The 26,121-nt window shown below is 40.3% G+C and overlaps 1 protein-coding gene across 4 annotated transcripts in view; it reads left to right on the forward strand.

Annotated features, from left to right (window-relative positions):
• The window catches only part of SORCS1 (sortilin related VPS10 domain containing receptor 1), a 572,961-nt gene extending 547,667 nt beyond the window's left edge, over window positions 1-25,294 (forward strand). Inside the window, exons 24-27 of one of the 4 annotated variants that reach the window (XM_062214026.1) lie at window positions 4,846-4,945; window positions 20,090-20,195; window positions 20,317-20,477; window positions 25,215-25,294. In XM_062214026.1, coding sequence (XP_062070010.1) covers window positions 4,846-4,945; window positions 20,090-20,195; window positions 20,317-20,477; window positions 25,215-25,294 — 447 coding nt within the window. Of the gene's footprint in view, window positions 1-4,845; window positions 4,946-20,089; window positions 20,196-20,316; window positions 20,478-21,959; window positions 22,096-22,233; window positions 22,357-25,214 lie in introns of those variants that run through there. The other 3 variants (XM_062214027.1, XM_062214029.1, XM_062214028.1) reach the window with 3 other exon arrangements.
• The last annotated feature ends 827 nt before the right edge of the window (window positions 25,295-26,121 follow it).

Genomic DNA, 26,121 nt, shown 5'->3' on the forward strand with positions numbered 1-26,121 from the left:
TCTGCAGTCATTCCCAGGAGAGCAAGAAAACTGGCTTGGGTTGAGCTATCTTGGCTGTGAAATAAATAGAAAACTGCTTACAGTGAGACGTATTTGGCCCTGTTATCAGTATGCTGCAGGCTGGGTTAATCAAGTGACTTCTGACTTAGAGGGTTCTACCAGTCTTTCTTTCTGATCTCAGATGTGTGAGAAAAGGCTGTCTTGCCCTTAGCTGGCTTCATTAAGGGCAGCACACTCTGCTGTCCTGGGAGGCCAGCTGTCCAGGTATGAAGAAGCCCTGCCTCTGGGGCACTACACTCCCATGTTTCTCATTGAGTGCTGAAGGGTGAGCAGATTTGTGTTTGGCTGTTTTGGAGGAAGGAAAGACTGCCCTGCTCTGTGGAGGCTGTTTTTGATGCTGTGTTAGGGAGATAAGGAGCCCACATGTTGTCTTTCAAAATCTGTAATGGGCATTGAGAAGACTTAAAAGGAACAAAAAGGACGGTGGAAAAAATGTCAACCAGAAACAATGGATTTCCTCCCTGGCTGTTTATGTCACCATACACGCTTGACAAATGCATAATCCAAAATCCAAGGAAGAAAGGAGAGGCAGATCTGAAAATGAAGAGGTCTACTGGCAGGGTTCTAAGAAATTAAAAGTCATTGTACAATGTAATTAATCAACTCAGACTATTTTCTGTGTATCATCATAGCCTGCCCTGTCAGTCCAGATTTTTAACATGAATTGAGTTACAAAAATACTCTTGAGTTCAATAGGAGGCCATTAAATAGGAAAGAGGTGGAAGCAAAGGAGATGGCAGAAGGAGACAGACACTTAAAGTTGGTGGTGGAGAAAGTGGGGAAAGACTTATTTATAGGCAAATTGATCCTTTGTATATATCACTGGGAAACTCCTTAGGCATTTTAATCAAGGTGATTCTTTTGCTCTAAGAAAGAATGAGATTTGATTAGCCAGTGTTTCCTAGAACCTAGTATTTAAGCACAAAAGAGCTACCAGTGTAGCTGCCAGAGCACATTTGCACCTTGTTCTGCTTCTTTGTATTATATCTTTCAGTAACCTACCAACTGCTCTGTTGTCCATAAATGTCTCTATTTTCATGTTTGAAGGATTAATACTTTCATTTTAGTCATCTGAAAATGTGCTTTTCCCTACTGCTTTCACTGAAACTTGTTGAAATATTAAATGTTTTCTGTGTGTGGTAATGATCACCTTTGCTAACTAAATATTTTCAGCTCACTGCCTCTGGACACATGATAGGGTTATTATATGCGTGAATCTCTTTTGGTTGGGCAGAGTGATAGGATTTATTGAGGACAATGATTTGGTGGCAAAAGTGACATGTGTCACTTTGAACCTGAAGAATTCAAATACTAGATGTACAGTTTTGGGAGCTCTTTTACCCTGAATGGGAGTGTTGGAGATACTTGCTCCACCAGCCTGCATCACAGTATGACCATAATGAGGGAAACACTGCTCCCTGTCTGCAGGAAGTATGATAAATAAGCAAAAATTATGCCTTTGTTATGTCCAGCTGCTGAGAATTCAACATTTGTTACCTCAGCCTAACCTAGTTGAATCTGATTGTTATCCTCAAACTTCACACTTCCGTGAAGAAGATGGAGAATAGGTGTCCCTTCTATAACAGGTCTTCCTGGGACATGCTTTTAATGGTGTCTTTCCTGGTATTTGTATTGTGTCCCCATGGCCCCTTTAATTGGTAGTTTAAATGAAACATGGGCTCCATTTGAATCATCAGCATATTCCACCAAATAGGCAGAAGCCAAGAATAAGATGCTGTTTCTTTGGACATGACTGTTTAGTTGCATTAGATAGAAAATAGACTGCATAGGAGAACAGCAGAAGAGGAATGAGTGTACAAAAGATAAAGGAAATTTGCTCAAAAAGCACACTTTTCACAGGACAAAGGTTTAAAAAAAGAAATTCAACTGGCTCAACACATGGCTTCACTCAAGCTCTTATTGAGCAAATTCTTGTTTTCACATTTAGGCTGCTGCCATACTTTTATGTAAATTGCAGTTTATTCCTTTCTTGACCAGAGGCCCTCCCAAAACATTACAAATTATATTAGCTGGTGAACAGAACGTGACAATCCCAAGGACACTTAGGGGTCACATATGCCTCTGGCCCATAGGTTGGCATTTGGGCTAGTGTTTTAGCTGTGTGTGCTTCACAGAGGCACAAGAGATGGCATCATAATTGATGAATTGCTACATTGTTTTTTTTTTTTTCATCCCCTGAACCACTTAGTCATACTTCTCTTCCAGTATCTTGTGTTCTAGCTCTCTTTGTGAACCGGTTCAAAGAACATGTTTTTAATGGAAATGCCCTAGGATTAGGAGTCAAACAAAGCTGCCATCTGGTCTCAGCTCTTCAAATATTAACTGGGTAAACTTAGATGTGTCTTGTAAGTTCTATATTCCTGTCTATGGAAAAATCAACAGTAAAACCCAAGACAACCACTGTTAAGAAAAAATAATAGAAATAAGCAAGTTTACCAACATATTCAATTCATATATAAATATACTTTACATGTTACATAGCATGATCTGATAAACACTTTTTCAAAAGAGGCATGCTAAATATGTAAAATGTCAAAATATGTCAACAGTTTCAAACACATTTATTTGAGTAGAAAGTACATGGTTCTAATTGAAGTTATTCTGATATGGAATATAATTTCATTTAGTTTTGTTTCTTTTCCTGCTGTCTTTTCCACACAGGATGTGCTTGTTATTGAATGTCCTTTGATGCAAGTTAAATACATGAAACATATTTTCTGCTACCAGGTTATTTTTGCAGTCTGCTTAAATTTGCAGATGACTCAGATAAAGGCAATGAAGCAATGTAATAAAGCAAAACACATATAGGAAGTTAATTATCTTCACATGGACTCTTCTGGATCTTATAAATTAGAAGTATGGCGTTCTGATGAATTCCAGTTTCTGGTTTAGTTACATGTATCTCTCACTTCAGGAAAAAGTGTTCAGGGACAAGAAGGAAATATCACTTAACCTGGTTGAAAGTGAGTAGTTTTTCTCAGCAAATATATGGTTCCCTATGTCTACATGGTAATAAAACAGGTCAATTTCTTAATTGAATATGACAGGTCTTTCATATTTGAATTTTAATATTTTGGCAACTATATATTATGTAAAATAGGCATATATGTGTGTACATGTATGCGTATTAACTGTTTTGTGTAAGTATTTCATAGCCAGAACCTTTATAATAGACTTCTACTAAAAAAAAATTGTGGATGATTCTCGGTATCCAAGAAAAGTAATAGTCCAATATGGAGAATAAAGTTGTTGTCAGTATAGTTTTTTAAAACATTTATTTTATTTTATTTGAAAGGCAGAGTTACAGAGAGTCAGAGAGAGAGAAGGAAACAGAGAGAGAGAGAGAGAGAGAGAGAGGTCTTCCATCTGCTGGTCACTTGCCAGATGGCCGCAACAGCCAGAGCTGCGCCTATCCAAAGCCAGAAGCCAGGAGCTTCTTCTGGGTTTCCCACGTGGGTGCAGGGGCCCAAGGACTTGGACTATCTTCTACTGCTTTTCCTAGGCCATAACAGAGAGCTGAATTGGAAGTGAAGCAGCTGGGACTTGAACTGGCACCCATATGGGATGCTGGCACTGCAGGCAGCAGCTTTACCTGCTATGCCACATTGCAGGCCCTGTCAATACAGTTTTAAGAGGATTTCCGCCCCCCAAGCTTGTTCAATAAAATATTTAAAGCCTGGGCTTGTACAGGATCCCAGAAGCTCCACTACAGGGCACTGAGTGTTAGTCCATGTTCCTGTCGTTCAGAAGTTCATCTGCAGGGCAATTCGGCTGCACAGCCAATCAGGGGACTTTGCAAGGGACTCGCTCCTTCAAAATCAATCCATTAGACCCTGCTTAATTAGGAAAGGGATCAAAGGAAAGAATCAACTAGCAGAAAAGCTGGAAAATGAATAATTTAGTTAACAAAATAATGGTCTGAAATAATCTAATTAGACTTGAATAATCTAATAAACAAAATATGAAATTGATTATTGTAATAGAATGTAAAAAATAAGGAAAGGAGACCAGATTAAAAATACTTGGAGTGTGGTTATCCTTGATAGGTTCCCAAAACTCCTCTAAAGTAGAACAGAGAAAAAGTGAGCACAGTTTTCTTCTTTAAACAAATTAACAGTTTTACCTAATACTGTCTCTACCCAAACCAGTTCCTTTGTCTCATGCTTGGGGCTAAATATTCCATGGTCTCAATTTCTTAAGTCTGCCCATTATACATGTGCTAGCCTGAGGGGCAGTGTAACTATTACCCATAAGCATGACACAAAGATGCCAATTCATGAAGTTGTAGTTGCACTTAGTTTCAACAATATAATTTATTATTTTAGCAGATTACCACTTACCATCCCATGAATAGTCATAAAATACCTATTTCGTGAAAGCTTGTGATTCAGGAAAGGGGAAGGAAATAAAATAAATGAATATGAATCTCACTAGAGTGTATGAGCTGCATTTATCTGCCTCTCTCAAGTTCTCATGAATAACAAATTTGGAGGTGAATTTTCTAAAATAATATAGGTCAATTTTTAGGAGTAAAAACTATTTGATTTATTCTGTTTTGGGCCAGTTGGGATGTAATGCCAGGTCACACTTAAAAATATTATATCTGCAGATTCTGTAATTAAAAAAATCATGTAAAACTCATTTATATAATTGACCAGTATTGGGATATGTGATAATTTGGTAAACATAGTAGGTATTTCTCCGCATGATTGTTCATGGTCAGTATAACTTGGGTGGCATTAACTATGATGCTTCTTCTTTCAGGTATCAGAACTACTGATCCACAAGCTCAACCAAAACTCGGTGCACTTTGAGCTGAAACCTGGGGTCCAAGTCCTTGTCCATGCAGCTCACTTAACAGCAGGTCAGTTTCCATGTTCATGGGTTGTAGACCATGGCTCTTGCAAAAGGAAATGCTAATTTGTGTTTCCTTCATCATAACAAGGCTAATACCTCTGCTAGGCAGAAACCAGGTACAGTTCTTTGAGGCTGCTGTGCTTGGTCTTTATGCCTATGGAGAGCCAGTTAGCAACAGTAGGAAGTGATATTTCCTACTTAATCCCTGGCAGAAGCTCTTGGTGACTCACTAAGATACATCGCACATGAAAGCATTTCTCAACAGAAATTTTGAAAATAGTGTTAACCTTATGAATATTGATTTTCAAGTTCTTCCTGCAAAGCCTTATTTTCAAATCATTCATGTTACAAAAATCTGCTTTCTTTAAAATTTGAAGCAGCAGAGTAAAGATAGTGTGGGCTTAGGTGTTGTACGGGGCCATTACCAGGAAGTAAGCATTAAGTTGGCCATGATCTTGCAAATCACTTAATGTCATTGAGCTTCTGTTGCCTGTAAAATGTGTGTGTGGGGGGGAGTTGGAGGGGTGGCAGGGGGATTCTCCTTTAAGGCTATATAGAGATTTCAAAAATCTTACAAGTAATTCTAAGCTAAATAGATACTAATAAGTAGATATTATGGTATATTAATAATAAGTTATCATTGAGTACTGATTTTTGCAGAATACTGTGCCGGCATTTCATGGAATACAAATGCCATTTGAAAATGGTCTCTGTACTCAAAAATATGTAAACTGGTTGTGGTATGGGCAGGTTTGGAGGTGGCAGTGATGGTGGCATTGTGGGGCACAGAGAACGGGCAGAAGGGATGTCTCAATGAGTGAAGCACATACATTCTTACATACAGAGGCAGCACAGCATACATAAACACTTGGAGTTTCTTTCTTTTCTTTTTGGAGCTGGATCATTGGTTTCAGTATTTATTATATTTTTCACTGTGTAACCTGAAAAGAGATTTACCTTCTGTTTACCTCAGAGATAGTAATAGCAGTTCTGTTAGTGTGATTGTACAAAGATTAAGTTAATCCCATCAGTGCACTTAAATAGTTTCTGACACAGAGCAAACTAATCATCTTTCTCTTTACTCATTTTATTATTATTAACAATCCTTTTTTGGAAATCTAATGCAGCAGTGAATTGTATCTATTCAAAATGATAAAGGATATATCATGGAAGAGATATTCTTTGGGAAGAACTCATAGTGTAAGTGAGATTGAACTCAAGAGACTATTCCAAGCACCAAAGCATCTTCCAAGGAAGGAAATCCTCAAGAGTTTCAGGGATGCTGAATGAGTGAGAACAGTGCTTTCCAACTTCATTCTTGGGATTCCTGGAGGTTCCCCCAGATCTAGAGGAAGACCAAGCAGGCTGGCACTGACTTCTCTTCTTGGATTTTATCTTCTTCGTTGGGATTCCATTAGAAAAATTCTACTGCCTCAAATAAATATTAAAACTCACTGTTTTTAAGTATGAGATATAGATGGTAGTGAAGTGTGGACATATGCCAGAATGAGCCATCTGTTCTTAACTTTTCAGGCCCTGGAAAGCCATGGAGACCTCCAAGTGGAGGAATGATTCAGGAAGATGACTCCTAAGAGCAAGGAGGATTGAGTAAGGCTGATTTGCTGTTCTGCAGCTTGTCATCCTAACTCATCCATTGAATAGACATTTACTGAGTACCTGGCGTCTCCAGGCCAAGCAGTGTTTTCAGCAATGGGAATAGACTCTTATCTTCATAAAATTTCCATTGTTAGGCAATTCCTATCAGAAAGCCGATTTAAAAATGTGTTTCTGAGTATGTGCTTATGAAAATGCTAGGAAGAAGAGGCTGCCAATTTATCTCAGGGCATTTGATGATCCTGGTCATCTGTTTCTTACCCTGTTTTTTTTTTTTTTTTTTTATTTAGCTTATTTTCGCATCACGCTCTAAAGAAGGCTTGGGTTATTTTGATCAGTAAGAAATCTTACTTGAAATGTTCTTTAAGAAGTCTTCTTAGAATGAGAACAAGTTTAGATTTGGAACCAGGTTGAAAAGTATGAATCAAAAGAGTGGGTAATGTCAGAGAAACTGATGCAACAATGGTATCCAAAGATGATAATGGATCATTATCCCATGAGAAGGAAATATTTATCCCATTGGGGTAACAGAGAATAACATGAACTTAGGAAGACCTAAACATTTTCTCCAATTCATGTTCCTAGTTCATTTCACAGCTGGGAATTTGGGAAACAGGACGCAGATCCCTGGGAGGAAGAGCTGCCAAAAGGGAGATATGTTGTTGGAAATCTCCGTAAGCACACTGAGATCTGAAGAAGAGCCCCTGCAATGTAGATATGCATGATGCAAAGTTACTAAGAGGATTGAAAAAATAGCAGTTCCAGGCAAATGCTGAATTTAATACTGGGACGATTTGGAGAGAGTGAGAAATGTATTTGACTGTTCAGGATAGTGCCCTGTCAGATCTGGTAGTATGGTCCTTTGGTAGTATCATGATCAGCTGGCATTGTTACACCTTCCTTCAGATAATAACGAGTTTCTGTTTGCAAAGTAAAGGAAGAGAAAGTCAGGGGCTCACACAGTCTAGGGAAATTTTGCTACATTGAGTTTGGCCATGTTGGTCACAATAGTGTTGTAGCTGGCAATATCCACAGATGCAGCAATCATTCTGGGCCAACTGTCATATACAAAAAACAAAACAAAACCAAATAAAGCAAACAGGTTTGTGTCAAGAGTGGTGATAAGGGAGTAAAATGTATGAGACAGCACTTTCCTGTTGAAGATGAGTCCTGCGTTTGCTCTGGGTATCTGACTTGAAGCAAACAAATCAAACAGACAAAACAAAATAAAAAAGGCACTGTTTCAATAGGATATTGGATGGATGTCTATCAAAGACAGCAGAGAGAATTCTCCTTTTACACATGGATTAGGGATAGGTGGATTGAGCTACTTGCCACATTTTCTTTTATTAAGTTAACACTTTCATATTTGGGTGGCTAGGAAGATAAGGAGGAAGAAGCCAGGTGAAATGGCGAAATATTGAGCCAGAGTGTTGGTGTGGAACTCACTCCTCAATTTCCTCTCCCTTCTCTTATCGCCCATGAAGGAGGAGAAAATAAAAATTAAAGGAGAAAAAAAGACCACTGTTGGTAACATTTCATGTCTCATAAGCCAAATATCTCCTGCCTTCGAAGGGACTGTTACGGCACAGCACTGCTTTCTATTAATTGTTCAGCAGATGTTCATTAGCCTTCTTTTAAAAACGTTTGAGCCAGAGTATGTTGCTGAGGAGAGAGGCCATGCATAATTTGGTTTGCTTCCAAGGAAAAATAACTGTCTCCTTTCAAAAGTTTACTAACCTCCTTTTGGCTTTCAAATTCAGTTCTTTGTTTGCTCTCATGGCAACACATTGTAAATATTTGCAGATACCTGGAGGTCATTAGAGATGAGATTTTGCTTATTTCTCCCTACATGCTCTGTTCTCCCTACATGGCCAGAATTGGGCCAATCCAAAGCCAGGAGCCAGGAGCTTCTTCCAGGTCTTCCATGTGGGTGCAAGAGCCTCAGGACTTAGGCCATCTTCTACTGCTTTCCCAGGCCATAGCAGAGAGCTTGATTGGAAGTGGAACAGCTATGACTCGAACCCATGCCCACATGGGTTGCCAGCACTGCAGGCAGCCTCTTTACCCACAGCGCCAGCCTCTGTCATCGTTAACTTTGATATCTAAGCTGACCTCAACTTTGAATACAGTCCTTATTTTGTTTTTAGTCATGGGGGGGTGGGGAGTTGGACAGTTGCTCATGACTCTCCATCCACTCTCAACAACTATAGTTATGAAATTCTCTGCAGAAAGGAGATATTTGAAATTATGTAATAGTATAGAGATAATGAAAAAACATGTTATCAAACAAGTTGAAATAAGGTCATGGCCTGCATATCTTCTTTTGACTTTTAGCAGGTGATGGTTACTGGTCTCTACCCTTACCAAGCAATGGCTATGATGTTGCAGAATCATGCAGAATTAGAAGGGGAGTAGCCATCCCTCAGGCTTGGTGTTGTACCAGAAGCATTGGTGTTTTGGCCAAAATGTACCTTTGCTCATGCTGTTCCTTACTGAACTAGTTCTTCTCTTTTCTTCACCCATCTATATCCCCTAAATCTGTTTTGAATTTTAAGGCTTGCCAACATCTTCCCAGAGATCTTTGCCAGGGTAATATCTTTCCCTAGTTTGAACCAACATTTAATTCCGTCAGATGATGATGATGACCATCATTATCATCTTCATCACTCATCTTTAACTTCTTGTGGATACAAGTCATCATATCTTTATGTTGTAGCCATCATTGTACCCAGCACAGAGCTTGCACATACCTGCTGCTCAAAAATTGTTGCTTTTATAAATAATTAGATGCATAAATAATTTACAACCTGCAGATATATATTCGCAATCTCATTCCCCCAGTTAACCTTCAGATCCAGTTTATTCACTTGTCAACCTATCTGTTTGACATGCTGCCTCTCACTAAAAAACTGGTGAGTACAGCTTTGCATTCATCAATCCAATAATATTCAACCAAAACTCATGTTTTTTTCGTTATGGCAGGTATCCCTTTAATATGTCTAATAACTGTTGATATATTCATTGTGGAGCATGTGTAGGAAGAAAAAAAATCAGACCTGTGTCCCAGAAAAAGAGATCAGAGAGACAAATAAAGGGTGAAGAGCAAGAAACTGTTATGGAAAGAAACCAAATCAAGTATAATATATCAGCCCTGATATTACTGCTCTGGTCCCTGAAGGAATGTTTCCAACACCACAGCCACTCTCGCTATTGCATAATTTCAAAGCCCAGACCCACACACCCGTAATGGCAGTGAGCCAATCATTGATACCAGTGTGCTTGAAAACTGGGATTTATTTTTTGCAAAATACAGAGCAAGGAATATAGGCATCTGTCACTTAATTTCAGATTCCCCAAGAGATTGAGAGGAAGGAATTTTACAGATTGAAACTGGGGTTAGAGGTGAGGTTTGGTTCATGTGCAGCTCTCTGATGTTTCCATAGTGCTTGTGATAGTCCTTTGATTAGTCAGTGATAGGGCAGCCCTAATTGCTAGTCCAAATCTTTCAAGCTACCTCCAACTCTAGATGTTTGATTCAATGAGATCCCATGGTCAGGAGTAAATTCAGTCCTAATTTGTAATGGAGGCTTGGGAATGGAAAGTGGTTTAAACAGTTGGTGATTCTTCTGTGGCAGAATAGGCAAGGGTGTCTGTGAGAAGAAGGGAAGAGAGATCAATCAGGGGGCAACATTGCATTGGATTTGGGAACACAAAAGCCTAAGAACCCTAAGTGAATACAAATGAAAACAACTATCCTTCTGGGACTATTTGCATTTCACAAGAGTTTGTTTACTGGTATATGAACAGAAATTTGGGTGATGGGACTTGGTACACAGAGTAACTAGAAGGGCTAGAGCTGAGTGGTTCTGTGAAACCATTTAGGATAAATGAAACCTTGTTTTCATGGTTGTGGAAACTTTCCAACACAGAGGAGGAAATATACCTGCTATAAACCAATTGCTCTGAATCCTGACTCTACCTTGTAGTTGATCTAGGAAGCTTCAGGAAAAGCAGAGATTTTCAATGCTTCACTGCTTGTACAGAGGAAATCCTCCAATCCTGATGATAGCCATGATCCCGCTTTCTTAGCAAGTTCTCTAAATGTTGCTTGTGCAGGCAGCCCCCCACCAATCTTAACAACCATGGTGGAAGAGCATTCCACAAACAGAAGTTCATCTGCATAAAAAGGAAAGGTGAAGGACTCTCTCCAGCAGTAAATCTGATTTACAACTTAGAGCATCCACTAAAACAGAGGCATGAATTAAGTAAGAGAGGAATGTGATATTAAGCATAAGAGGAAATTATTAATAAGCATTAAAATCTAATTTCTCGGCATATTTGGAGCCAACCTAATTGCAGAATGGGTAGATGACAGGTGGAGTAAGGGAAGAAAAATGAAATATGCCTTTGAACTTGGGATAGCCTATATCCATAAAGTAGATGAACAGCAAAGGCCAGCCAAGAGCAGTGGCCATGAAGCAGTTGAAAAATTATTAAAATGTGAACTAGAATCTTAGTGCCAGATGTAATTGAATAGCTGTGAGTTTTATGAGAGTTAAACAAATGATGTTGTCTTGATGCTATTCATGTGCAAGTATGGAAGAAAATGATACATCTGCATCTCATAAATTTCTGTACGTATTTCAAAATTAGCATTCTATTCTACCCTTAGCTTTCTAGTTGGATCATTGTTTTCCTGGATTTTTGACACACATGATTAAAAAAAAGGTGAAAAGGCAATATTTCTCAAGGGAAGAGACTCATCTCTCAAGTTAAATGAAAACATGAAAAAAATACTTAGTAACACAGTTCCTACACCCTCCTGTCCATCAGCTGCCTTGTCTAAGCAGCTACATTTAGGAAATTGTTGCTTTGTCAAGTATGAGATTTTCTTTTTAATACAACTGTTATCTTGCCTCCATGGCTGTGGCTGACTGGTTTAATTTGTTTTTCAGGTGTAATAAAAAGACATTACCACAGAGATATTAGGGAATTAATATTTTCAGGCTTCAGTTGCCACCACTGAGTATGTTATGAATAAATGTGGGAGTTTCAACACGGGCCATGATGTGTCATGAATTCCACCATATAGTTTCACATTGAGGAACACATTTCCTACTAGAGAAAAGAATTAGCGTTAGTCAAGAATGCTGGAAACTGAAATAACCTAAACCATCACATTTACAAGATGATGCAAATGCCAAATAGCAGTTAAGGGGTTCTGAACCATCACATTTACAAGATGATGCAAATGCCAAATAGCAGTTAAGGGGTTCTGAACTGTAAATTGAAATAAATTGTTACAATGACATTTTCCATTTAGGAATGAAATGAGTACTAGTGAAATTCTCCCAGAGCAACTAAACTCATCTGTCTCTGTAGTCTGGTTATCTTACCATCTACAAAGTTATCATTTATGAGTCTTTTGTGAGTAAAGTCAAGTTGGTAGTGTGTTTCCTCTGTCTCCCCATAAGTAAAGACTTTTTTTTTCTCTTGTAGTAATTAAGCTGTTTCACAGTTACATGGACCCAGTGACTTTTGAGAGTTATTAAATCATTGTGATATAATGATATGTGACAACAGGTAGCAAGAGATATAAATATGCCCTTCCCCTCAATGTGAGTACATGATTGTGATACTTTCTTAAGTGTGTCAGCAGCCATCAGTGAGGTTGCTTTTTCATTTCCAATAAACTGTTTCTTCATTATTTTTCTTTCAGAATACCTGAGTGCATAAAATTGGCTGAAATGACCCTAGAATAATTGGCCTGAGTTGGCTAGGTCTGAGATTGTCCCTGGAAACTCTTTGTCAGAGAAAGGACATGGGAGAGCAATCAGATGAGTGGTTCAGAAACAGGGTGCAGAAACAGGGTGAAGTAAGTGTAGTTAGGACACAGGAAGGCAGTTTTCCCAAGGGAAGACAAGGCAGGCGCTCAAGACAAAGGGAAAACAGAGCACATATGAAATCCTTAAAATATACCAGAGCCTAGGATGAGCTACCTTTCAAACAGCAAGTTTCTTTTACCTAGAGTGATGAGGACTGTTCTGGGTAGTATCTGCTGTCTCAATGTAAACCTTAATCACACCCCCTGTCATTCTTAAAGTGTCATTTTTAGAAGAGAATCCTGCCAGCAAGACCATGGGAACAGAAGTCGATCACAAGAATAGAATAACATACAGGGGTGACAGTTGCTAATTGGATATTTAGCCAATTCAAAGAGAGAGGATTGACACAGTCAGCAAGAAACTGCTATGGAAAAACCATGCAGAATATCGGTGCCTTGAGAGTAAGCATTTATTATTGCTTGTGAGTTTGAATTGCCTTCCTGCAGTGCTCTAGAACTGTTACGCCTAATAATCCCCTGTAGACTCTGTTACGTATATGATTTCTAGGACCCAGGCTCATAGACTAATGTACCTTTCCTGAAATGAAGCCTAGAAGACTACTTTCTCACAGTACTCCAAAAGTTCTTATTTAGAGAATCTATAAATTACATTTTGAAAAACACAAGACCATGGTTCTCATTACTTGGCCAAGTGACTTCAATTTCCTGTTTCTAAATACTCCTGAAGATTCATGCTCAGTATATGTCTAATAACAAGATTTCACTATTCATTAAGGCTGCTAAAAGATAATCTGAGCCACATTAAAATAGTAAAGAGTTTATATGGCAATGAATGATTCATTATCTAGAGCTCCCCAAAGGGATGCAGGGGTAAAGCTTTTATGTGGTAAATGAGAAACAAAGCAAAGAAGATATTTGATTTGATAAAGTGAATCAGTAGTCTTATTTGGATCATTCTTGTGGAAAGTCCCTAGTTATAGATTCGTTGGCAGTTTCTGATCAGTTAAGCTTAACTTTTCTTCTCATAGAATATAACCATTACACTGAGTTGGGTTTTAGTTTGCTTGCAAAGGAACAGAGAACTCAACATGCCTCAATCTACTTACTTTAACAGAGTCTTCCCTTTTAATTTCACTGGCTTTATCCCGGTAAGGTATGTCAATCCTTGAAACTCCAATGGTTGGGTTTGGATTTTTTTTTTTAATTTTTAATTTTTATTTTTTAAGGTGAACAAATTCTATGTATTTCATATATACAGATTTAGGAACATAGTAATACTTCCTACTCTACCCTCCTACCCACCAACACACCTACCCTCTCTCCTCTTTCCTTTCCTCTTTTATTTCCTTTCTGTCCTTTAATTTTTAAAATGATCTGCTCTCAGTCTGTTTTATACTCATAAGATTAACCCTACACTAAGTAAAGAATTCAACAAATAGTAATCAGAAAAAAAAAATGTTCCTCAACAGTAGAGACAAAGCTGTAAACAATCAGCAAATCTCAAAATGTCAGATTCACTCTCATACATTACATTTTTTGGTACTCTAATAGTTACCACAGATCAGGGAAAACATGTGGTAGTAGTCTTTTAGGAACTGGCTTATTGCAGTAAGTGAAATGGTTGCCAGTTGTATTCATTTTGTTGCAAAAGACAGGAAGAAAGGTCCACTGTTAGCCAAGTGAGGGCACTCCATTCTACACTGTAGACTGTTACATTTATGCTATTTCCACATCTCCTTCATTCCTGAAAAAAGATTTCAGCTCACGTGAGTTTCACTACATTCAAGGTATATATATATATGTGTGTGTGTGTGTGTGTGTGTGTCCGGTCTGTTTCAGAGCAGGAGGAGAAAAAAGAATCAATGTGTGGTGGGTGACCTCGCTTGTGCCACTCCCTCACAACACTGACTTGGTTTAGAAATGAGTAAGAGCTCAGTTTCAGGTTCATGATAGGTGCAGGAGTTCTCCATAAAATTTCTTTGATAGAATTAGGCTGACCATAAGACATCCATAAGGGTGGTCTTTTTTTTTTTTTTAAGATTTATTTATTTATTTGAAAGGCAGAGTTACAGAGAATCAGAGGCAGAGAGAGAAAGAGAGAGAGGTCTTTCATTCACTGGTTCTTCCCTAGATGGCCCCAACAACCAGAGATGTGCCAATCTGAAGCCAGGAGCTTGGAGCTTCTTCTGGGTCTCCCATGCGGGTGCAGGGGCCCAAGGACTTGGGCCATTTTCTACTGCTTTCCCAGCCCATAGCAGAGAGCTGGATTGAAGTAGAGCAGCTGGGACTCGAACCGGCACCCATAAGGGATGCCGGCACTGCAGGCAGCGGCTTTACCTGCTGTGCCACAGCACTGGCCCCATGAGGGTGTTCTACGTGGCTTCAGTGAGTGTTGCAACCTTTGTTGATGTTGAATTTAAAACTTGGAAATAAACCGAGCCAAAGGGTGCAGGACTGCAGCAAAGGGGATGGTGGTGCTCAAAGAGAGCTCTTGCCTGGAGAGAGCTGTTTAGTGCCTAGGTCTGCAAAGGGTCTGTCATCAGATGAATTGGTGAAACACTGTGATCAGCTGAAATGAGCTTCTGTTCTGCAGAGCTGATGTTCACTCTGCTGATGTTTGCCATCGGTCTCCTGATGGAGAATGCTGTTTGTGCCACTTCCCAAAATTGTTTGACCGTGGGAACCCTTTCATTATCTTTCAGGATTTTTTTTTAATACAGAATACACTTTTACAAATATTATAGTAATAACATGACAATGATAAAAATATTGGGCATGTACTATGTGCAAGCTACTATGAGAGTCCTTTATAAATTCCATTTCCTTTTATTCTCACAACTTTGAAAACCAGCTACTAGTTTGATCTCCATGTTACATATGAGGAAATTAGATTTTCAGCTGAAATCACTTAGCGCATAAGTGGCAGAACCAGAAACTCATCACTGGAGGGTGCCCATATCAGTTATGGAGTTTTGAGTTTGCTGTCATATACCTAACTGGCTGTTTATTTAGCACTTACTACACGTCAATCACTTTTCACAAAAAGAATGTTGTTATCGCTGTATGCATTTTTAAGTTATCAGCAACCAGGCTCTCATGAATAGAATTGTCCAGTGCATTTCCAAGTCCCTCACAGGATTGTAGAAATGATGTGTGCCAGCATCCAGACTTAGAAATGTTGAGTCACTCAGAATACTGCTTGTATCCATTTTACACTCTGTGCATGAATAATTGCAAACTACTGCTCAGCACTTTCCCCCCACGCGACTACCTTGTTGAGGTTGCAATTGGAGAGGGATTAATTTATGCTAATTCCACACAACAAGCTAAAACCCATTTATCACAAGTTTCCATTCCTCAGCAAAACGCACACAAATGCACCTAAGTTTTGAGCAAACTAAGATATGCAGCTGCTGTTGTGCAGAGCAATAATAGACCTGTTTATGTGCAGACACAGATCAGCAAGCAGGAGCCACCCAGAGCGAGGAGGGCAGTGGTGCTCAATCTCTCCAGCTGCTGAATGCTGCTGCCTGTTTGCCTGCCTCTGAGTTCTCACTAAGTGGTAGAGACCTGGGGAGACAGAATGGGTAACACACCTTTTAGAACCTGGTCGACAGAAGCTCAATTTCCCAAAAGAATCTGGTGATTACATAAAAGTGTTAATGGTACTTGTTTAAGAATGGCTTGTCAATTATAAAGTGAAGATTTCACATTGGGATGGGGATAAGAATGCAATAAGGAAGATAAGAGAAGTAAAATTGTGTGTGTGAGTGTGCGTCTGCATTTGTTTTCTGTGTTGCGGAGAACCTGGCCAGAGTAATCTCTTCTCTTCATTTGTCATTTATTTCATTTAGTTCATGCAAGCTTGGTTTTCTTCTTGGTTGTCCTATAGCACTGATGCTGTGGGTATGCTGAATGAACATACAGGTTGTAGTGAGAAGTTCCTGCCTTAAACCATCTGGACTGTCTCTGGTCCCTCTCTTGGCCTCCATTTCTTCTCTTTCAAATTAAAGATTTGTGTTAGAGGATTCTATTTAAAGTCTCTTCCTGTTACATTATGTCTTTAGTTTCATGATGGTATTAAGGGAGAAGGAGAATAAAGGAGGGGGGATTATTCTTTTTAGTTATAGTTAAGAAAAATATATAATGTCATAGTTTGCTTCAAAATATTCCAGTGATTGGGGTTATAGGGAATTGATGGGGGTAGAGGTAATGCAAGATTCACTGTGGCTTGATGACTGTTGAAGCTGGGTATTGGGTACCTAAGACTTCATTTCTCTCTCTCTCTTTCTCCCTCTCTTTTCTCTCCCCATATACATACATATATGCACGCACACACACACACACACACATAGGAGGGTACTTCCAAAAGTTCATGGAGAATGGAATTAAATTTATTTTGGTCCAAAAGACAATTTGAAATCATCCATACAAGTGCTCTTTTAAAAGCTCATGAAAAATGCTTATGAAAAACCTATGAATGGATTTCGAATTTTTGCCAGGAATATTTTTCTTTAAATTCAATTTCCACAGACTTTCTGAAGCATTTTCATAGGTACATATTCATTTGGTTAACTTTAAGAGTGTATGACCTATGACCTTTTGAAACTTTAAAAAACAGTTTAGGGACCTGCTCTGTAGTGGGTAAAGCTGCTGCCTGCAGTGCTGGCATTCCATATGGGTACCATTTTGAGTCCCAGCTGCCCCACTTCCAATCTAGCTCCTTGCTAGTGTGCCTGGGAGGACAGCGGAAGATGACCCAAGTGCTTGAGCCCCTGTACCCAAGTGGAAGACCTGGAGGAAGCTCCTGGTTCCTGGCTTCAAATCAGCCCAGCACCAGTCATAGCAGCCATTTGGAGAGTGAACCAGTGGATGGAAGATCTCCTCTCTCTCTCTCTCTCTCTCTCTCCCCTCCCCTCCCCTCCCCTCTGTGTGTGTGTGTGTGTGTAACTGTGCTTTTCAAATAAATTAATGAATCTTTTAAAAAATAGTTTAGGCCGGTGCCACGGCTTAATAGGCTAATCCTCTGCTGCGGCTCCGGCACCCCAGGTTCTAGTCCAGGTCGGGGCGCCGGATTCTGTCCCGGTTGCTCCTCTTCCAGGCCAGCTCTCTGCTGTGGCCCGGGAGTGCAGTGGAGGATGGCCCAAGAGCTTGGGCCCTGCGCCCCATGGGAGACCAGGAGAAGCACCTGGCTCCTGGCTTCGGATCAGCACGGTGCACTGGCCGCAGCGCACCAGCTGTAGCAGCCATTGGGGTTGAACCAACTGAAAAGGAAGACCTTTCTCTCTGTCTCTCTTTCTCTCACTAACTCTGCCTGTCAAAAAAAAAAAAAGTGGCAAAAGCTAAACTATTTTATTTGACAGGCAGAGTGGACAGTGAGAGAGAGAGACAGAGAGAAAGGTCTTTTTTCCATTGGTTCGCTCCCCAAGTGGCCACTGTGGCTGGCGCACTGCGCCGATCCGAAGCCAGGAGCCAGGTGCTTCCTTCTGGTCTCCCATGTGGGTGTAGGGCCCAAGGACATGGGCCATCCTCCACTGCTCCTTCTTCTGCTATCAGCTTAGCCCTGATCCCCATCTTGAGAAATACCTTTATCAATTCTGACATCTCCTCCTGCAGTGAGCCAGGGTTGTGTGTAAGTGTGTGTGCATGTGATCGCGATGAGTTGGATGCACTTAGCTCTTTCATCCACCAGCTCTAAGTCCTTTGGAATGACATTTACCGGGAAGGACTTCACTGTTCTTATCTGTTTCATTTAGGATCATAGTCTGTGCCTCCATTGTGAAATCATTTGCAATAATAACTGTGTTGAATGCTTATATTTGTTCTGTTCCCCTGATGATATCAGTTGTGTTGTGAGCTCTGAAGAATTCGTGGACTTTTCTGATGATGGTACTGAGAGTTTTGTTTTCTGATTTTGGACAGAGAGTGAATATTTCTCAGATGTTTCACTGCAGAGCACTAATTTACAGCACAGAGAAACTAGCAGGGTCTTCCTCACGAAGGGAATAGTGCCCCCTAAAAGCCAATTCCACGAAAATGCCTAAGCCTAAGAAGAGGTTTTGGCTTTCCTATTTCTCCTGAACTATGACATTATGTAGAATATGCTTTCTGGTAGAGATTACTAAGTGGCTGGGATGCAATCTCTCAGTAACCCAGCAGAGCAGAAGTCACTGAGTCTTGTGTGACACAATCAGTATTAGTCACTTGTTCCCGAACATTTTTACCTAGGTGACCAGAACCTTGCCCTCTCTTCTCTCAACAGAGAAAATGGTGCTTAAAGGTCACCTGAATTTCTGGGTTTCAGGATTTGCTTACATTGATGGAAGGAAAAGGTCAGCATCTAAGCTTGCACAGGTCCTTGTGGCTTGTCTTTTAGGCTTGATCTATGCTGTATTTGCAGATTATCTGTTTCTGAGAGGGAGAAATTAATTGTAAAAACACTCATTAGTTATGAAGACACTCATTACAAGTGCAACAGTTTTGACCCTGAGAGAGATGAGGAATATTTGGAGGTAGAGAGAGATGGTTTCCAGAACCACCCTCTAAGGGAATTTATGAATGCAGACACTTTTGCTTTTTGTCAGAAAGGAGACCGCACTACATTTAAGAAGCTGGAGTTTCTTGGTATGGCCGTCAGAGCCTTGGGATGTCATAGGAAGAACCAGTTTGTACTTCCCTCTCTCAGCAGCAGAGCAGTTGCCCTGGTAAACTATTTACCTGGCCATCAGTTTCTGTGTACAAAAATACAGCAATGGTCCATCACCTGCTTTCACAAGGTGGAGAGGTTGGATAAGCCAGGAAAATATTCCTTTTGATGGTTTTTACTGACTGCCTGCTTAACTTAGGGGGGAAAATGTATGCAGTGTAGGAAAATTTAATAATCATTTGTATTACTTTATTCTAAATATAGACAGTGTCTTGCTGATGGTTCAATTTAAGATTTTTTGACTTTATAATGATGCAAAAGCATACCAAAACAACCTTTCTTTGTTTTTCCCTTTTCATATGTTAGACAACAAATTACTTGAGATATTTAGCACTTTATTATAAAATAGATTTTATGTTATCTAATTTTGCAAAACTGAAGGCTAAAACAAGTGTTCTTAGCACATTTAAGGTAGGATAATGTTTGGAAAGTTAGGTGGAGTAAATGCATTTTCAACATAGGAAATTTCTCACTTACTTAGATAGGTTTATCAGGATGTAACCTCATCATAAGGTTTGGCACATATGTATTGATTAATCATGAAAGCAAAAGCAATAGAAATAAAAGCTAATCTTTATAAAAGGTTTGATAATTGATCATGAACTCAGTTATTCCCTCTATCAACCAGATGAGGTATCTACTGTTATTCTCATTTTATCACAAAAAACACATGAAGCTAAAGAAACTTGCCCAAGATCACACAGCCATCAAGTGGGAGAACAGAGCTTGAATCCAGGCAGTCTGACCCCAGGGTCGATGCCTTGTGCTTTTCATTGCTGCACTGCAGAGCCTGAACAGGCTGTCAGGGCACTCTGGAGGCTGGGACAAATGCAGGTGCAGCATGTGTCAGCTGTGTGGTGTGCCTCTAGTCTGTGCATCCCAGATGGTTTCTTGGGACTCTCCATGCCTGTGTGTGAATCGTGTGAGCCTCTCAGACACCTGCCCAAGTCTCCGCTCATGACTATGTCTTGTTTCTTCCCCAGCCCCACTGGTGGACCTCACTCCAGCCCACAGTGGATCTGCCATGCTGATGCTGCTCTCAGTGGTGTTTGTGGGGCTGGCCGTGTTTGTCATCTACAAGTTTAAAAGGTGCGTGTCCCTCCATCTGCATCCACCCACCTGTTCCCTTTTCCTGACAGGTTCAGAAGCATACGTTGCCGTGATGTACATCTCCCACGCACAGCAGTGATGGTTTCTGTTAATGTTTTAGGAAGATCCCGGGGATTAATGTATATGCCCAGATGCAGAATGAGAAAGAACAAGAGATGATCAGTCCAGTCAGTCACACTGAAAGCAGGCCCAATATCCCTCCGACTGAACTAAGGAGGCCTGGCCAGCTTATAGATGAGAAGGTGGAATCACAGCTCATAGGTAAATGATTCCCAGTAGCCTTCTGCTGTTGAGCCTTCGTAGCTGATGGCTGACTCTAACCCCTTTCTGGCTTGATATAACAACCTTGTCTGTTCTAACACCCATGAGATAAACAGCTACGATGCCTCTTTCTTGCTCCTATCTAGTTTTTTTTTATTAATTTATTTCATAATGTTATTCTTCTTTTTGTAAAAACTCTCCCTAAAACCTTGGACTTCAGATGTTTATGGGCAAAGAGCATAGCAGTGACTCTAATAGTACACAAGGAGGAGGAGCCTCAGAGGCAAGGGCTGGTGCGCTGGAGGGCCAGGCAAGGTTTGAGGGGCAGGGCATGTGTTGGCCAGAAAAAATATGGCAGCCTCAACCAGAGACAGCTCTACGGAAGGAAATTTGCTCCTGAGGTTTCCAGTTGAGTAGTGACATAATGAGAGAGAGCAGCTTGATCACCTAGGAATTTTTTGTTTTTTTAATCCAGCACTAATGGAGAAACTCCTCCCCCAGGAAATATGAAACCTGAGAAGTTGAGGGTAAGAGGCATAAAGTTTAGAGCATATCCAAGAAACGGGACTCCTGAGAGAGTACCTGGATGGCTAGACTATTTCAGAGCAAACTACAAGACTCCCTCCACTTTTTATCAGAAGTCTTATCAGAAGTCTTCTAAATAATGTCATCAGATTTCCATAGAGTACTCTCCGCCTTTTACAGTAAGCAGAAGTTTTTGTAATCCAATAACTGGGTGCAGAGAATCTGGAATTCAATGGCTAAATCCTACTACTACTGCAGAAAAAATGTTCCAGGGAGTTAGAAAATCTCATGAAGCCAGCATTGCCGATCCGTTTCTCTCCCTAGCTCCTCCCATTAGTCGGCATCAGAAGTTGAAGGTGAAAATGTTAGCATCTAGATCCCACACTGCTGACTGTGCTGGATAAATGATCATATAACCAATCATGCTTCACTCCAATGGGATAATGGGAAACCACCTAGAAAGCCTTTACATAAAATTTTTAGTCTGTTACATGGAAGAAAAATATGAGTGTGTAAATGGAATATAGCCCTTTCTTTAAATGGTTCTGGGAACGATCTGGGGCTGCATTGAGGGGAAATTTAAATGCATTGCCTGGCTCAAATCATAGATAATAATAACAACTGTGGCCACATCTGGTGTCCAATTTTCACAGTGTGCTTTCTTGATTTGGGAAGACAGGGTGAAAAATGTGTAATTGCTTTGGGTTAAAAAGAAAAAAGGCTTTTCTGTCTTCAAGTCCAGAGAAGCATTCACTTCTAAAGCGTCTAAGATGCTGCGGGATTTTTGGATCATTTGGTTCTCAGTCCCATTTCCACGGGGTATGAAGCACAGCCGCTGTTTACTTTATTAAAGTAGCAATTCCTCCTTCACCAGGAACAGCTCACAGCACTTTGCAAAGTCTCTGACACCTTCCTGTTTCCAGTGTCATTAAATGAGTGTTACACGTTTTCTCTTAGGAGAGTAGCTTTACCCTCCCCTCCCTCCCCTTCTACTCAACCTGGTGACTCAACTCTCCGATTGCAAAGAGCAAGACACGCCACTCCACCTTCAACGCCAAAGCGGGGATCGGCTGGGGCACAATTTGCAATTTAAGGAAAACCCCCAAAGGCTACAGGCGACCTGCTGATCAGGAAAGAATTTCGCTCTTGTCAAGTGCATCATCCTTCATGACCACTAACTTTGTTTTTTTTTTTTTTCTTTCCTTTGTTGTTCTGTTTCCTATTTTGCCAGGAAGTATTTCCATAGTTGCTGAGAATCAAAGCACAAAAGAAATCCCTACCTATGTAAATGTTTGACTGGAGGACGCCAGTAAACAAACAAACAAACAAACAAAAAAATAAAATAAAAACAATCAAAGTCCAAACAAACAAACACTCACTGCATCGGGACTTTTTAATTCTTCAGACACAGACAACAAGGGTTTTTAGCTTTAAGCCTGTGCATGTGGACAATATCTTGAGAACACATTTGGAGGGGCAGTGTACAGGTGCTCTATTTTAATGGAAAACACTCCCCTCCCCTTTCCTTCTTCTCTCTTTTTTCTGATCCGTCGTGTTTGTAGAAAATTCATAACATATATAGGCCAAGGAAATCTGCATGTATTTTTGGAAGTATTCTTGGCTCTAGATTTAACAGCTATTTTAGCAGTATAGGCTGATGGGTGGGTTAGCCATCCCGGCCATTTTCATAAGACACAAAGACATGCACAGGAGTTTGAAACCCTGAGCTGATTTCTGTTCTAATTTCCTTACTCTGTCATTTTTCCTTCTGAGTTAGTTTTGGTAGCTCTGTTGGTCAGCAGTGACCACAAGGCTACCTTCTCGATTCTCTGTGGCCACAGGGACAAAGATGTGAGTTGAAAACCCACGTATAGAGATGGAATAGAGAACAGGGAGGCAAAGCATGTTGACAATGGACCTTTGTTTCCCGTTCAGCTCTCCTGCTCCCTCCCCCAGCTTATGGGGACAATGGAATCCCAACAGTTACCCATTGTCTTGCCTTCCCACTAGTCTGCCATCCCTATGTGAACATGAAGTGTTGATGTCTCTGAATCTCTTCTTTCAGTCCCCTTGTTACCCTGACACTGTTGTTTCCATTTTTTCTCCCCAAGCTTGTCATTAGATTCTCACCACTAGCTCTGACACATCCTAAACACCGGCTTAGCCTCTGCCTCCACCACTCACAGTCTCGGATCTCTGTTGGTATTGTGCACTCCAAGCATGCCAGCTTCCGTGCCCACTGAGACCAAGCTGCATCCTGCCTGGCAGGGCTCAGTGTCATGCATCCTTTGTCTCTTCCTCTAGAACCTGCCTTTTCCAAGTATCCCTGCCTTTTCTCACCTGGAAACATACAATGTGTGTGAAAGAGTTGACATATGCAAAGCAGTTCAAACCTGGCCATACTCTATGGTGTTCTCACACCTTAGCAAAAAACCTCTTGTGGTCCACTTCCAGAAAATTCTTGTGAGAAATGTTTTGAACATGTGACTATGTTACATGACAGTTTCCTCCTGTGATGATGTCTGTTAACATTTCTCTCTCCCAGAATAAAAATATTTGTGAAATAAAACTGACTTTAACCAGAAGGAGAAGGAGATTAATGGACTTAATGTTGAAGAGAGTCTAAAAGTCTGATAAAATATACAGAGGTCTTATCTTACATTAGGATGAGATTTTTGATTATTTAGGATGAGCCTAGTGATTTCACATGTGTATTCTCTGATCGCAGCATCAGTAAGGGACAAATAAGTCAGTAAGAAGGGGAGGAGTTAGCTGAGTACAGCAAAGCAGAAGAAATTCTGAAAGCGTGGAGAAATCCCAGTTTCCTCGGGACAGTCATGAGAGGAAGTCCTGAGAAGGAAGGAATCAAAAACCTGCCAGCAGAAGCCCCTTCCAAAATCTGAACAGGGCAAAGCCCACTCTCAAATACAGGACCAAGCAGTCCTGAGAAACCACTGAGAAAACTCAGCCTCCTTCTTGGCTGTGCTCCCCAGACCAACAACCGTGTACATACAGTAGGGGCCCTGGTGGTGATGGGGGTGTCCCAAAGATCCTGGTATTCCATGTCCTTCTGTAGCTCTGGCAAGGAAGAAGTAGCAAAGCTGCTGTCCGAAGTGAATCGAGCAGAGGTGGTTCCTGGTTGAGGGTGCTCCACCTGGATCTGGGAAATGTATTATGCCTGGGGCAGCCACCTATCTCCAGACCTGAACCGATTGCCAGCCTGCCAGGCTTCCTAGCTCACAGGAAGCATCCTCATTGATTCTCATCAGTAGGAGCCTCCCAAATTTGGAAGACAAAATGGAAACCAAATGAGGCTCACCCAAACCAGCACAGGGTACCCTCATAGTTGCAGTTCAATTCCTTTTAAAAAGAAAATGAAAAAAAAAAAAATGGAATCACATTCTTAATATAGCACAGTGCCTTGCAAAGAATAGTATTATGAGAATTATTTGTTGAAGAAATACTTGCATGAAAAGACATGGGGAAGAATGGGCTGTAAGTCCTAATTGAGGACTGGCATTTTGGAAAGTGACCAGATAGCCTGCTGTAGGTTCAGCATCTCCACTGTCCTCATGTGCCTCTCCTCAAAGCTCCCTTCCACCTCTAGGTGATTAGTGAGGCAAGGTGCTGCTGAGAGGGTATTTCATTGTTCTTATGGCCCAGGTCAGTGCTTCTGGAAGTGTGGTTCCTGGACAAGCCATGTCAAAATCACCTTGAACTTAGAAATGCAAATTCTGGGCCCATATCCCAGACCTACTAAATCAGAAACTCTAGGAAATTAATAGTGCTATTTCGTATTCTGAGTGACACCGGGTCCAGTGATGTGGTTAACAAGCCCTTCAGGTGATTGCAATGCATGCTAATGTTTAAAACCACAGTACAGGGCCATTCCAGCTGAATCCCAAAGAGAAGGTGGTAATGAGAGCCTACAAATGGGAGGGACTCAAGTGCCTACCTACTCACTAATAGCAGGTGCAAAAGCAGTGAGGAGTTGTGGTGGGCTCAAGGCCAGAGGAGTGTGTGGGGAGGGATGTGTGTGGAAGGTGAGATTCAGGGAAAGTTAAAAGTGCTTATACTGCAATATTTTCCAAAATCCCAGAAGGCAAACTGTGCATGCTTTACCCTGAACTACTCAACCAACATTTTCTCCCTGCCTTATTCCTAATTGGATTCACTATCCAAAATGCAGAGATTTGCTTTGCTTTTTTTCAGAAGTTCCAAACAGCAACTTTGAGAGCAATGGGGTGCTTGGCAGCTGTTCTGTGTTTTCCAGGATTCCAACTGAGCATTGAAATCCCTCATTTGCCAACTTATTTTTATAGGAAGCCAATTTAAAATAAAATGAAAGTTTTCTTATAGTATTGGAACTACTTCTAATTTTAAAATGACTTTTTTGATGTATTTTTTGTTAAATACTATGTAGTGTAAAGTATAATTGCTCTTGTTTATTGCTTTTACAATCATATTTATTAAACAGATAATGTCTCTAAAGTCTCTGCCTCATGGTGTTTATTTTATCCCCAAAGTTGGTGTTCAGTCTAGATCTGAAAGTGGTACATTTACAGGATTTCAGAAGGCTAATTGCATAAGAATATGGTAAACATCACAGGCTCAAGGGCTTTATTTTTAATGACAAAACAGAATATATTCTACCTGAGTTCTACCTGCTTTTCATTGATTATACAATGTCTTGCTCTATTTAATTACATTACCCTTTTCATAAATTACTCCAAACTACTTTGGAATGAATAACATGATCATTTTGTTAGTTTAGAATCAGAAATTATTAATAGGGAACAAACCCATTCAGATTTGTCAAATTTGTTCATGAGTTTGTGGTTACCAAAGACCAAAACCTGCATGTAAAAAATGAAAATGGGGAAACAAGAAAGGCTCAGCTTATAGAATAAACACAGCTTTGCACCTGGAATTCGAAGAGGAAAATGCTCCTCTGGCTATGCCAGCTGTGTGACCTTGAGCTAATTTCTTTAGCATTCAAAAGCTTTGTGTCTTCATGCATATAACTTGGAGGGAAAAGACCCCTTCCAGTTTTGCTGTTCTGAGTATGTGAGTCATTCCCAAGAGTCCCTAATAAGTTATTTAAAGTTAGTAGAAATAA

This window comes from Lepus europaeus, chromosome 17 (assembly GCF_033115175.1).
Source record: "Lepus europaeus isolate LE1 chromosome 17, mLepTim1.pri, whole genome shotgun sequence".
Classification (NCBI taxonomy): domain Eukaryota; kingdom Metazoa; phylum Chordata; class Mammalia; order Lagomorpha; family Leporidae; genus Lepus; species Lepus europaeus.